Below are 13,743 nucleotides of genomic sequence, written 5' to 3' on the forward strand. Positions count from 1 at the left end.
TGTACCTTGGGATGAGATAAAATACTGGTATTCAAACTATATTATGATATTCTTATAGATTTTTAAGTGGTAAAAGACCAAATGGAAGCTTCATCATTGAGTGTTCAAGCACTTTTTGTGACGTTCTCTGTGGGTTTGAAACTACTGGTCTTAGAGTTATACAGAGAATCTTTTGAGCCTTGCTGTGCATTGAAGGCTAATATTAAGCACAGCGTGCTGAGGGAGCTGAGGATTAAATAATAACACTCAGGAGCTGCTATGATTAAGGCATTGATTTGGGGATAAGTAAACACATTTGTCAAATCAACATTTCTAACCAGCTCTTGCTGTTGACAGGTTGCTACGGTATTCGACCAGATTTAGTCAAAGATGGCTGGACCTGCTCACGATGTACAGCCAATGCTTGGACAGCGGTAAGTATTTCACACCACGTATTGTACAACTGTTTCGAATAGACAGAGATCTAGCATCTGAATTGCTGTGGTCAACAGGTTATCCTGACACTGCCTTTGGAGGGTGGTGGAGGAAGAAAGTAAAATGAACACTAAATTTGTTGGGGTGTGAAAGTATTGTGATTTTCTGTGCACTTTTTATAGGTGAAAAGGTGATGGCCCCTCACCTGCAAAGCCTATTGGTTGAAGACTTGTCTAACTCCTCCAATGTCATACCTAAATATCATAAGCCACAGTGATCAGAAAGTCTGAGACCTGCTCCCCAATTGATGCAGAATTATTTGACCTCAGGGCTATGCTGGAATCACTTTTGGAAAGTATACCTCTGAATATCCTATGATTGCTTCCATGAATAGATAGACCACTAGAACCAAAGGTGTAGACTCTCAGTTAAGCAAAACAGTTGCTTGGTGTTTAATGAAAGGCTAACCAAAATATATCGTGGCACTTCAAGGTAGATGGGGAGGTTGTTAAATGTTGAAGTGTGTACTTGATGGATTTTGCCAGCAGTGGATCATTTGCAGCCAACTACTCCAGAAATTGCCTGCCTTTTAAAAACTTATTTTTGACTCAGTAACCCCGTTCAAAACAGTAATTTGTGATCTTGCCCCTAACTGATACCTGACACAGATAGTGTATTTCATAAAATGCTGCGACTTTTTTTACTTTTAGTATGGAAAATATCTCCCCTGAGGTAAGATGGACAGCAAATACAAATGCATTTCACAAAGCTTCCTGAACACTTTTGGGACCTGACGATGCAGAAATGATGAAAAGGCCAGTTGTGGTCAAGACATGAGCTTGTATCGACAATTTGATTGCTAGTGGAATATTCAAACTTTTCTGCAAGGTAGAAGGATTTGTCGTGAAGGGGGAGAAAAGTGAGTGCGTTATAAAAGTTCAAGCTTTCCTACCAGCCACCGGTATTTCTATCTCACCCAGCCGATGTATTTGTTGAAAAACAAGAACTTATTGAATTTAAGTCAGTTCTATCTAGTAAAAGCAAATGTATTTTTCACACGTGCAGGATGTTTGTCAATGTTTGAAAAGTTGGAGTTTTTCTGTCTGATTCAATAGAAACGTCCAGCATCCCGGTTAAGAGAAAATGGTTAAAATTGTGCAGAAGCACTGTTTTTGCATTGCACCCAGTATTCCCTTTTTCCGGAATCTGTATAAAATGACTTGATAACCTCAGACCAATTATAGTGAATTAGATTGAAATGGCAATGCATGACCTTCACAGTGTCCACTGTCTGTTTATCCTGATACAGACTTAGAAGTGATCTATGGAGCCTATTAGAGTTAGTATTTGGCTGCCATGTTGCTATTTGTTCCTGTCGGCAACCAGCCTCCCTTTTCATTACAGTCACTGTGGTAAGAATTTGATGTCTTGATGCTGGCTGCTGGGTTATTTCACACTATTAATGAGAAAGGATCTGTTTTTGTCCATGCAGCTGGTTCTCAGAAATTGAGAGCAGTGTCTGGGAGATCAGGTTTAAGCAGCCTCAGCTGTGAAGAGGGGCTCGGGACCAATTCATCTGTCAAATGCTTTACTTCTGGAGGCCATGTACCTTTCAGCTTGAGCCAGATATTGGCTCATCAGCTCTGATTCCCATATCACAAGCCTGGTTAGCAGAAGAAGAGATCTTTGAGTCAGACTTGGGTAAAACTGGTCATGATTTATTTCTGAAGTATCCAAGTAAGTTCAGTGAAGTCTGCTATTGATCGTAGCACTTTATATCTTGATCAGCTTTCACTGGCAAACCAACTGATTTATTCAAGGGATGTGAGCATTGCTAATTGCCCATTCATAAATGCCCTACAACTGAGTGGCTTGCTAGGCCATTCCATACAGTAGTTCAGAGTCAACTACAATTGCTGTGGGTCTGGAATCAAATATAAACCAAACCAGGTAAGGATGGCAGATTTCTTTCCCTAAAGGGCTTTAGTGAACCAGATGGGTATTTATGACAATCTGGAAGATTCATGATTGCTATTACTGATATACTAGCTCTTTATTCTTAATTTAAGAAATTAACTAAATTTAAATTCTTCAGTTGCCCTGTGGTGGAATTTGAACTTGTCTTTTTACTGTTAGTCCAGGCATCTGGATTACTAGTCCAGTACTAGCCCAATAACATAACCAGAAAATGCTGGAAAAACCCAGCAGGCCTAACAGCATCTGTGGAGAGAAAAAAAACAGTTAATGTTTTGAGTCCTTATGACTCTTTGGCGCTAGAGAGAAGTAAAAATGTAATGAAATTTATACTGTTTAAGGGGGATGGAGAAGGTGAAGCTGGATAGAAGGCCAGTGGTAGGTGGAGGCAAAGGAGAGATTGCCAGAGATGTCATGGACAAAAGGACAAAGGGGCGTAGCCACAATATTTATATGGCTAGTCCAGTTCAATTTCTGGTCAATGGTAAACCCCAGGATGTTGATAGTGAGGGATTCAGCGATGGTGATGCCATTGAATGTCAAGAGGCGATAGTTAGATTCTCTTTTGCTGGAGATGGTTATTGACTGGCACTTCTGTGGCATGAATGTTACTTGCCACTTGTCAGCCCAAGCCTGGATATTGTCCAGGCCTTGCTGTATTTGGACATGGACTGCTTCAGTATCTAAGGAGTTGCGAATGGCGCTGAACATTGTGCAATCATCAGCAAACATCCCTACTTCAGATCTGATGTTGGAAGGAAGGTCATTTGTGAAGCAGCTGAAACTGGGTGGGCTGAGGACACTACCCTGAGGAACTCCTGCAGTGATGTCCTAGAACTGAGATGATTAACCTCCAACAACCACAATCATCTTCCTTTGTGCTAGGTATGACTCCAACCAGCAGAAAGTTTCCCCTCCTGATTTCCATTGACTCCAGTTTTGCTAGGGCTAATGTGATGCCAACTCGGTCAAATGTTGCCTTGATGCCAAGGGCAGTCACTCTTACCTCACCTCTGGAGTTCAGCTCTTTTGTCCATGTTTGAACTATGGCTGTAATGAGGTCAGAAAATGAGTGTCCTGGCAGAACCCAAACTAAGCATCAGTGAGCAGGTTATTGTTAAGCACGTGCTGCTTGATAGCACTTTTGATGATTCCTCCCATTACTTCACTGATGATGGAGAGTAGACTGATGAGGTGGTAATTGACCAGGTTGGATTTATCCTGCGTTTTGTGTACAGGACATACTGGGGCAATTTTCCACCTTGCTGAGTAGATGCCAGTGTTGTAGCTATACTGGCATGTCCCCCTGTACTTCTCATTGAACCAGGGTTGATCCCCTGGATTGGTGGTAATGGTAGAATGGGGAATATGCTGGGACATGAGGTCAGGTTGTGGTCGAGTGCATTTCTGCTGCTGCAGATGGCCCACAGCCTCCTTATGGATGCCCAATCTTGAGTTGCTAGGCCTGTTCGAAACCCATCCTATTTAGCATGGTGGTAGTACCACATAACACAATGAAAGGTATCCTCAATGTGAAGATGGAACTTCGTCTTCACAAGGATTGTGCAGCAGTCACTCCTACTGATACTGTCATGGACAGATGCAACTGGGGCAGGCAGGTGGTGAGGATGAGGTCTAGTATGTTTTTCCCTCTTGTTGGTTCCCTCACTGCCTGCTGCAGATCTAGTCTAGTAGCAGCTATGTCCTTTAGGGCTTGGCCAGCTTGGTCAGTAGTGGTGCTACCAAGCCACTCTTGGTGATGGACTTTGAAGTCCCCCACCCAGAGTACATTCTGCACCGTTGCCACCCTCACTCCTTCCTCCAAGTGGCGTTCAACATGACGGAGCACTGATTTATCAGCTGGGTGGTACGTGGTAATCAGCAGGAGGTTTCCTTGCCCATGTTTGACCTGTTGCTATGAGACTTCATGGGGGCCAGAGACAATATTGAGGACTCCCAGGGCAACTCCCTCCTGACTATATTCCACTGTGCCGCCACCTCTGCTAAGCCTGTCCTGCCGGTTGGACAGGACACACCCAGGGATGGTGATAGTGGCGTCTGGGACATGATATGTAAGGTATGATTCTGTGAGCATGACTATGTCAGGCTGTTGCTTGACTAGTCTGTGAGACAGCTCTCCCAATTTTGGCACAAGCTCTCAGATGTTAGTAAGGAAGATTTTGCAGGGTCAGCAGGATTGGGTGCGCCATTGTCATTTCCGGTGCCTCGGTCGATATCGGATGGCCTGTCTGGTTTCATTCCTTTTTATTAACTTTTTAGTGGTTTGACACAACTTGCTAGGCCATCTCAGAAGGCGTTTTAAGAGTCAACCACATTACTACGGATCTGAAGTCACATGTTGGTCAGACCAGGTGAGGATGGCAGATTTCCTTTCCTAAAACCAAATGGCGTTTTACAACAATCGACAATGGTTTCATGGTCATCATCAGACTTTTAATTCCAGATTTTCTTTTTAATTGAATTCAAATTCCACCATCTGCCTTGGTGGTTAAAGGGAGGATTCATTATTAGATGTTCAATAGTATATAATTAGGTCAATCCAACTACTTCAGATTAAGCAAGGATTGCAAGATCAAAATAGGAAAAAGTAAATTTAAAACCAACAAGACCTTGCTTATTCTAAGACCGGAAAAACTTTTGGAATGATTTGCTGAACGGGTTGGATAGAGGCAGGAATGAGAAGATTCCAAATGTAGGTGTTGCTAAAAACAAATGAGCTTTCAAATGCAGAATAGCCTTTTCTTGTCCTTGATTTTATTTTTATAATGTTCGTTAGCCATGTTTTAACCTTCAACTTTGAATTTGTTCTCATCAATTTTTTAACATTAAGGCAGATTTATCTAAAACAGCCCCTCTTTTTTAAATTTGGGCTTTAGAGGAGTCCATGAAGCATTTTTATTTGGAGTGATTATGAAGCTGAAGCTTTCTTCAGGTTGAGTGTTTCAGGGGTTAGTTGTAGCGAAGAGCCCCTCTGTACGTCGCCTCAAACACATCCTCTGAATTACATCACTTCCCAATGCACTATGGTGCCACTTCAGTTTCCTACTCCATCCATCCTTTTGGTTAACTTGAGTACTTGATTAATGCTGAGCAATGGCTATCTTTTATCTGGTGTCTCAATATAAAGTTAATTAGAATTTGTAAACCACTTATACTTGTGACCTTTTATCGTATCAGAATTTGAGATAGAGACCTTGTCCCTTCTTTCCAGATGGGATTCAAACTCTTCCACAAGTTACAGAATTGTTTTCATTCATATTGTAAGTTATCACCAGACTTTCTGCAACGGTGGTTCTACCAATATAATCTCAAAGCCTCAAAATTGTATTACTCATTTCCATAAATAATAAATCATAGACAATGACCTGATGGATTTGATAATGTACAAAAAGAATTTTCCCTATTCCAGAGAGCTCCCTGCATTCTATTCTTTCTCCATCATTGATGAAAAATTTAAAATAAAGTTTAGTTTCAAAAAGGTACATTTTATTAAGAATTCTCTTAACCTTTTGTCTCTGAGAGTAGTTGATGGATTTTGGTTTTTGATGTTTGCAAACTACTTGGCAGATTGGGTGCTTTCCAAGGTTCCAAGTTGACAGTTTCCCCAATCACTCAAGAAGAAATTATTTTAAATTAATCTTGGGTAGGTTGGGAGTATTTTGCAAGACTGAACTAGAGTGGCAAAAAGAAAGAAGGACTTGTATTTGCATAGTGCCTAGCATAACTTCAGGAAGACCCAAAACATTTCACAGTCAATAAAGTACTTTTTGAAGTGTATTCAATGTTGTAATATAGGAAGATGTAATTGCCAGTTTGCACACATCAAGTTCCCACAAACAGCAATGTGATAATGACCAGATAATTTTTTAGTGATGTTGATTGAGGAATAAATTTGAGTAGACCAAGTGCTAGCTGCTTGCTACCCTTGCTCTACACGATGATAAGAGGTCACAGAGTTGGAAAGTGCTGTCAGCTTGGTGAGTCCCTGCAGTTTGTGTTGTAGGTGATGCGCATTGCTGCTGCTGTGCACCGCTGGTAGAGGGAGTGCATGTTTAAGGTGGTGAATGTGTGCTAATTTAGCGGACTGCTTTATCCTGGATAGTGTCAAGCTTCTTTTTGCTGGAGCTGCACCCATTTAGGTAAGTGGGGAGCATTTCATCACACTCCCTACTTGTGCCTTGTAGATGGTGGACAGGCTTTGGGGAGTCAGGAGGTGAGTTACTGAAGAATTCCCAGTCTCTGGGCCTGATCTTGTAACCACAGTATGTATGTAGCTGGTTCAGCTATAGTAACTTCCAGAATGATGCTGGTTGGGGATTCAACAATAATAATACCGCTGAATGACAAAGGGAAGGTGGTTAGATTCTCTCTTGTTGGAAATGGTCATTGCCTGGCTTTTGAGTGGCACGAATGTTACTTGCCACTTGTCAGCTTAAGTCAGAGTGCTGTGCAGGACGTGCTGCATGTGGGCATGGACAGCTTCATTATCTGAGGAGTTAAGAATGGGACTGGAAACTAAGTAATCATCATCGACTATCCCGACTTATGATGGAGGGAAGGCCATTGATGAAGCAAATAAAGATGGTTGGGCTGAGGTCACTACCCTGAGAAACTCCTGCTGTGCTGTCCTGGGGCTGAGATGATTGGCCTCCAACAATAGCAGCCATCTTCCTTTTATGCTGGGTATGATCCCACCAAATGGAGAGATTTTCTCCTGATTCCCATTGACTTCAGTTTTGATAGGACTCCTTGATGCCACATGGTCACATGGTTATATCAAGGGTAGTCATTCTCACTTCACCTTCGGAACTCAGCTATTTAGTCCATGTTGGGCCAACACATGGAGTTGAGTGGTCCTGGCAGAACCCAAACTAATCATTGATGAGCAGATTATTGTTAACTGACATGCCCAAGGACTGCATTCAGTACTTAATTTTCTGGAACTGCCATTTATTTAAAAAGCAGACATTAGCCAGACTGTTAAAATGGCTGCTGAAGGTTAGGTTACATTTGCAATTTCTGCCTCAAGCGTCTGCAAAGTTCATAATTGAATAGCCATGAGTGGGGATCTTCCCTCTTATATTGACATATGCAGACAAAACTCATCTGTGGAATTTACAGCTGCTATTGTTTGTGGTTTGCCCAAAACACACAGTCAATGGACTTTCAGACTTCATGTCTCCAAGTTTGAAATTTAACAAAAGAGAGCTGTAGGGACCAGTTAACCACAAATAGGTGTGAATGGCCATCATTTATCTCCATTTTTTTTAGCAATGGCTTTGGGCTTCCAAACCATTCTGGATGGACAGTAGCGGTTAATCGTGTGACTAAAACTGTCTTCAGGTAACGAGTTTATTATCCCAAGAGCCAGAGAGAAACTTGTCAGTCTAAAAGAACTCCTAATGCAGAATGCCAGCTGCAGACCAAGGCTGTAACACCTATGCCTTTTTAAACCCTGGAGACTGCTACATCTGCAAAGTCTACCAGCAAAAAGTCCACCTGAAAAAGAACTCTACTCCCTGGTAAGGAAGCCACAAGTAACAAAATTTGTGATCTGCTGAAAAAGCTATCTCTTCGAGGGAGTCCTGCAACAGCATTGATATATGACCAGCTATTGAAACCACCTGGATTACCTTTACAGAGTGAACCGCCTTCTTCAACAGGCCCACAACGACTGTTTTTTCTACGACGAGCCAAACATGTGAACTATGAACTATTCTTCCGTTTACAACTGGTTGAAGTGCACTATCCTCTTGAACTGTATCTTTCTCATGTGTGAGTGCGTGACATAGCATTTAGACTTTCAGGTGGATGCATGAATAAATAATCCTCTTTATTTAAACCCACAAAAGGTTGTTGCTGATGATTTAATAATTGACTACACACAGTGATTGAGAAACATGCCCACTTTCCTTTACAAAAACACACTGATTACAGACAGTAAGGAAAAGAAGGCAAGGGTTTCAGTTATCTCCCATCCCTGTACATAAGAGTAAATGCCACTTCAAAGCACTGTCAATGACACCTTCCATCACATTGCTGATGATTGAAAGTAGTCTGGGACAGTAACTGGCTGGATTAAATTTGTCCTCCTTTTTGTGGACAGAGCATACCTGGGCAATTTTCCACATTGCCAGTTGATGCCAGTGTTGTAACTGTATTGGAACAACTTGGCTAGGGGCATGGCCAGTTCTGGAACTCAAGTCTTCAGCATTACAGCTGAGTTGCTGGTGGGCCCAAAGCCTTTACTATGTCCATTGCGCTTAGCCATTTCTCGATAGCACGTGGGATGAATTGAATTGGCTGAAGATTGGCATCTGAATGCTAGGGAACTAAAGATGGTTGCAAATGCTTTAGCTTGATCCTTTGAACTGACCTACTGGCATTCACTGTCATTGATGATAAGGATATTTATAGAGCCTTCTCCTGTTTCTTGTTTAATTTTCCACCACCATTAACAGCTGGATTTGGCAGGACTACAGAGCTTTAGTATGACCTGTTGGTTGTGGGATCGCTTATCTCTGCCTAGTGCACTTTATATCCACTGTTGGCATTCTGTTAAACCATCTACAAGACTGCCTCATAGATGATTTTTTCCTGGAATCCATGTGTTTTAGGGCTCACCATGGGGGAGCCAATGTAGTGTTTGCTGTTACACATGCTGTTCAGAGCCCTAACTAAAGCTTGTGACAGCAAGAGTCAACCTGGTTGATGGCCCTTGCTCTACAAGCTAGGATGTCTGAACAAGTTTGTCAAAATCCTGCACCTGCAGTATGATGGCATGGTTGGGCATGTTTGTGCCTGTGGTGCCCAATACCTTTGAAATAACCAGTGGCATAAAGCAAAGATGTGTCATGGCTCCCCAAAATCTTTGCTGCAATGCTTAAGGAAGTCACCAGAGAGATGCCTGCAGCATTGACATTGGGTTTCATTCAGGGAAGCTCTTGAGCTGTGAGGAGGATGCAGAGATGCTTCAGTGTGATTTGGACAAGCTGAGTGAGTGGGGAAATGCATGGCAGATGCAGTATAATGTGGATAAATGTGGTAGCAAAAACAGGAAGGCAGATTATTATCTGAATGACTATAAATTGAGAGAGGGGAATGTGCAACGAGAGACCTGTGTGTCCCCATACACCAGTCGCTGAAGGTAAGCATGCAGGTGCAGCAGGTGGCAAAGAAGGCAAATGGTATGTTCTCCTTCACAGCAAGAGGTTTCGATTACAGGAGCAAGGATGTCTTGCTGCAATTATGTAGGGCCTTGATGAGATCACACCTGGAATATTGTGTGCAATTTTGGTCTCCTTATCTGAGGAAGGATGTTCTTGCTATAGAGGGAGTGCAGTGAAGGTTTACCAGACTGATTCCTGGGATGACGGGACTGACATATGAGGAGAGATTGAGTTAGTTAGGATTATATTCACTGGAGTTCAGAAGAATATGGGGGGATCTCATAGAAACCTATAAAATTTTAACAGGACAAGACAGAGCAGATGCAGGAAGGATGTTCCCAATGATGGGGGAGTCCAGAACCAGGGGTCACAGTCTGGGGATACAGGGTAGACCATTTAGGACTGAGATGAGGAGAAATTTCTTCACCCAGAGAATGATAAGCCTGTGGAATTCGTTACCACAGAAAGTAGCTGAGGACAAAACATTGTATGTTTTTAAGAACGAGTTAGATATAGCTCTTGGGGCGAAAGGGATCAAAGGATACGGGGAGAAAGCGGGAGCAGGTTATTGAGTTGAATGATCAGCCATGATCATAATGAATGGCGGAGCAGGCTCGAAGGGCCAAATGGCCTACTCCTGCTCCTATTTTCTGTTTCTATGAGTCCCTCCAGACTTGTGTCTCCACCAAAATCACAGAGGCAGTAATCAAGGAGCCTCAGTATGGCGATGACTATGGCCTAGCTGCCCACAACAAGGAAGACATCCAGACTATGACAAATAAATTCTCAATTGCTGCCAAAAAATTTGGCCTCCAAATCAGTGTCTCCAAGACCAAGGTTATGTTTCAGTCAGCAGCAGACATAACCGTTGATGGCATCCATCTCAATGTTATAGAAAAATTCACATTTCTTGGTGGTGTGCTTTTAGGGATGCCACTACTAGTGAATATATTTTTTCACGCATCCAGGAAGCAAGTTCTGCCTATAGCCAACTCCATGATCATGTCTGGAAGCAGTATGGCATTAAATTGTTGAAAATCAAACTACCAGGCCATTGTTCTTAGCACCCTGCTGTATGGCACTGTATCCTGGGCCTGCTATACACTGGAACACTTCCACCAAAGACACCCGAGTTCCATCATGAGAATTCGATGGCAGGGCAAAATCACAAACAACAAGCTTCTTCATTCTGGTCTCAATAGCATGGAGACCACCCTCCAGAAAATTCAACTTAGGTGGGCAGGCCATGTCTCCTACATCAGATCTTCAGTGGGGAACTGTCTCAGTACAAAGGACATCAAGATGGTCGGTACAAATAATTCAGGTAAACCTTAAAGAGCCTTACAAACTTCTACATTGCAGACCACATCTCCCTTGGCCAACCAGCCCATATGGAGGCGAGCACTGAAATTTGTTTCAGCATCCTTCAAGGACCAGCTATGTCAAACTCACAACATCCAGCATGTCCAGAGGAAGGCCAGAGGTGGCGCAGCTGCAGAAGCTCCTCCAAGCATCAATAACAGCAACATGATCTGTAAGTTCTGTGGACGTCCATATAACGATCTTGCACTGAGCTCTTCAGTCATGGGAGGACCTAGAGGAGACTCTGAAGTCACATACAGCTTGGACATAAACAATGAGGAGTCTACCACCAGTCCTGTGATATAGCATCATGAGGTTGGCACCTCATTTTTAGGTTTGCCTGGTGCTGATCCCTGGCATGCCCTCCTTCACTCATTGAACCAGAGTTGGACCCTTGGCTTGATTCTCATGGTAGAGTGAGTGATATGCTGGGCCATATGATTGCAGATTGTGGTTGAATACAATCCTGCTGCTGCTGATGGCCCACCATGCCTCATGGATGTTCAGTTTGGAGATGATAGTTTTGATCTGAATCTGTCACATTCAGCATGGTCATAGTACCACACAACATGATGGAGGGTATACTCAGAATGAAGTCAGGACTTGGTCTCCACAATGACTGTACATTGGTCATGACTGCCATGTATCTGTAATAGATTGGTGAGAACAAATGGTTTTTCCCTCATGTTATTTCTCCCATTACCTGCTGTACACCCAGTCTGGCAGATATGTCATGGAGGAGTCCCACAGCTTGGTCAGTAGTGGTGCTATGAAGCCACTCTCGGTGACACACACTGAAGTTGTCCCATCCAGAGTACACTCTGCTCTTGCTTCTTTCAGCGACTCTGCCAAGCAATATTTGATATAGAGGAGTACTGAGCAGTTGAGGGAGGTCAGGAGATGGTAATCAGCAGTTGGTTTCCTTGCCAATGCTTTACCTGATGCATTGAGACCTCATGGGCTCCGGAGTCACTGTTCAGGATTCCCAGGGCCACTCCTTCCCGACTGTATATCACATTGTGCCATCTCTACTGGTGGGTCTGTCCTGCCAGTGGGGCAGGTATGATTTTGTGACTATGGCTATGTCAGGTTGTTTCTTGACTAGTCTTTGGGGCAGCTGTCCCAATATTGGCATAGATCCCCATGTGTTAGTCTGGAGGACTTCGTGGGGTTGACTGGATAGCATGTGCTTTTGTCATATCCGATGTCTGGGTCAATACTGAATGGCCCATCCGGTTTTATTCTTATAGACTTTATGTAGTGGTTTGATACAACTGAATGGTTTGCTAGGCCATTTCAGGGGGTAATTAAGAGTCACCCACAGCAATGTGGGTCTGGAGTAAACCAGACTGGGAAAGGACAGCAGATTTCCTTCCCTAAAGGACATTAATGAACTATGAAAAATGCTCCCCTAACAGCCTAGCTCTATTTTTATGATTCTACCCTCTTGTTCTGGACTATTATGCTTTATCGATTTTTTTTCTCTATTTTTGAGAAGAGCTGTCCATGAACATTGATATATTTTATGTTGCAGTGTTAGGCTGAGAAAAGATGTCAATACTGAAGATGAGAAAGATGATCTTATCTTGCCATGAGTCACTATCTGTCAAATTAAATACTATCTTTAAATAACGGAGAACATAATTTCAGTACACTGCAATGAGCCAAGAGATAGCATCTGTGCTAGAGATTTTTTTTCACTCATTGTATCCAGTGATTTGAGAAGAAAATACCCCAATTCAACCTGCCTGAGAACACTGAGTGGAAATGGGGTGTAATTTCATTACTTCAGATGATTAACTGGTAAATGCCTTGCAGAGTCCTGGAGTCACCAAAATGCTGTTGAGGGGTATTTGCTCTAAATTGTCTCCTCTTATGCCATGGAGGGGTTTGTCTTGTCCAATATGTCTACCTTATGCAAAATACAAATGCTGGAAACACAAGGAATAATAACCAATCTATTTAATTTTAAATGAAAACTTCAATCATTTTGTTTCGTTGTTTGAGTTTCTGTCCTGTGAATTCAGTTTGAAGTCTGTCAGTTAATTTTTAATGGCCATTTCTTAACTTTTAAATTTTCTTTCTTATTTCAGGATTGCTGTTTGTGCAATTTAAGAGGTGGGGCACTGAAAGGCACCACCGACAAAAGGTAAATAGATACTTGTGTTTGAGAGATAAATTCTAAGAGCACTTAAAAGTTATATCGATCCTTATGTTGTTAAGCCAGTGATAAACAGGTTGTTTTCTTGTCACTTGATAGTGACCTAACAGCACATTGCACCTTCAGTAGTGGATAGACCTTAACTATTAGGTCACATTAACTGCTAAGCTCAGGGAAAGCAGCATCATCACTGTATCTTGTGCCATTACTGCAGTGAGAACAATTTAAATGGATATTGCCTTTGTTAAACAATATTTGCACTACAAGGTATTTTTTTGATGATGGACAGTACTTGTCATTTTTGCATACTAGCATTGAATGGTGTAACACTGAGTTAGGATACAGTTCACATAAACTGTGGTGTTTGTGATTAGCCCAAAAGGTTTGTCAAACACACTTTTTCATGAAGACACTGCCCATCGTTGAGCCACACAGACCAGGGAAGTCATTGGCTCAGTCTGAAGTTTGTGTTGTGTTAATCTCTCATCCAAGACAACTCTCTTCACCACCCCTGGGTTAAGGAGAGGAAAATTAGCCTCTGATCCTGCTGTTTATCGCCATCCAGCGACCTTACTCTGATGTTTGTGTGAACACTGTGTCTCCTGCCAACATGAAAAGCCGTGCAAGGCGGCTGCTGATACC

General features: G+C 42.5%; 1 protein-coding gene across 3 annotated transcripts in view; it reads left to right on the top strand.

Annotated features, from left to right (window-relative positions):
- The window catches only part of kdm4b (lysine (K)-specific demethylase 4B), a 579,874-nt gene that overhangs the window by 481,334 nt on the left and 84,797 nt on the right, over window positions 1-13,743 (top strand). For all 3 annotated transcript variants that reach the window (XM_078555676.1, XM_078555678.1, XM_078555677.1), the window contains 2 exons: window positions 337-413; window positions 13,034-13,089. In XM_078555676.1, the coding sequence (XP_078411802.1) occupies window positions 337-413; window positions 13,034-13,089 (133 nt within the window). The remainder of the gene's footprint in view (window positions 1-336; window positions 414-13,033; window positions 13,090-13,743) is intronic.

The sequence above is a fragment of the Cetorhinus maximus genome, chromosome 13 (genome assembly GCF_964194155.1).
Source record: "Cetorhinus maximus chromosome 13, sCetMax3.hap1.1, whole genome shotgun sequence".
In the NCBI taxonomy this organism is placed as follows: Eukaryota; Metazoa; Chordata; class Chondrichthyes; order Lamniformes; family Cetorhinidae; genus Cetorhinus; species Cetorhinus maximus.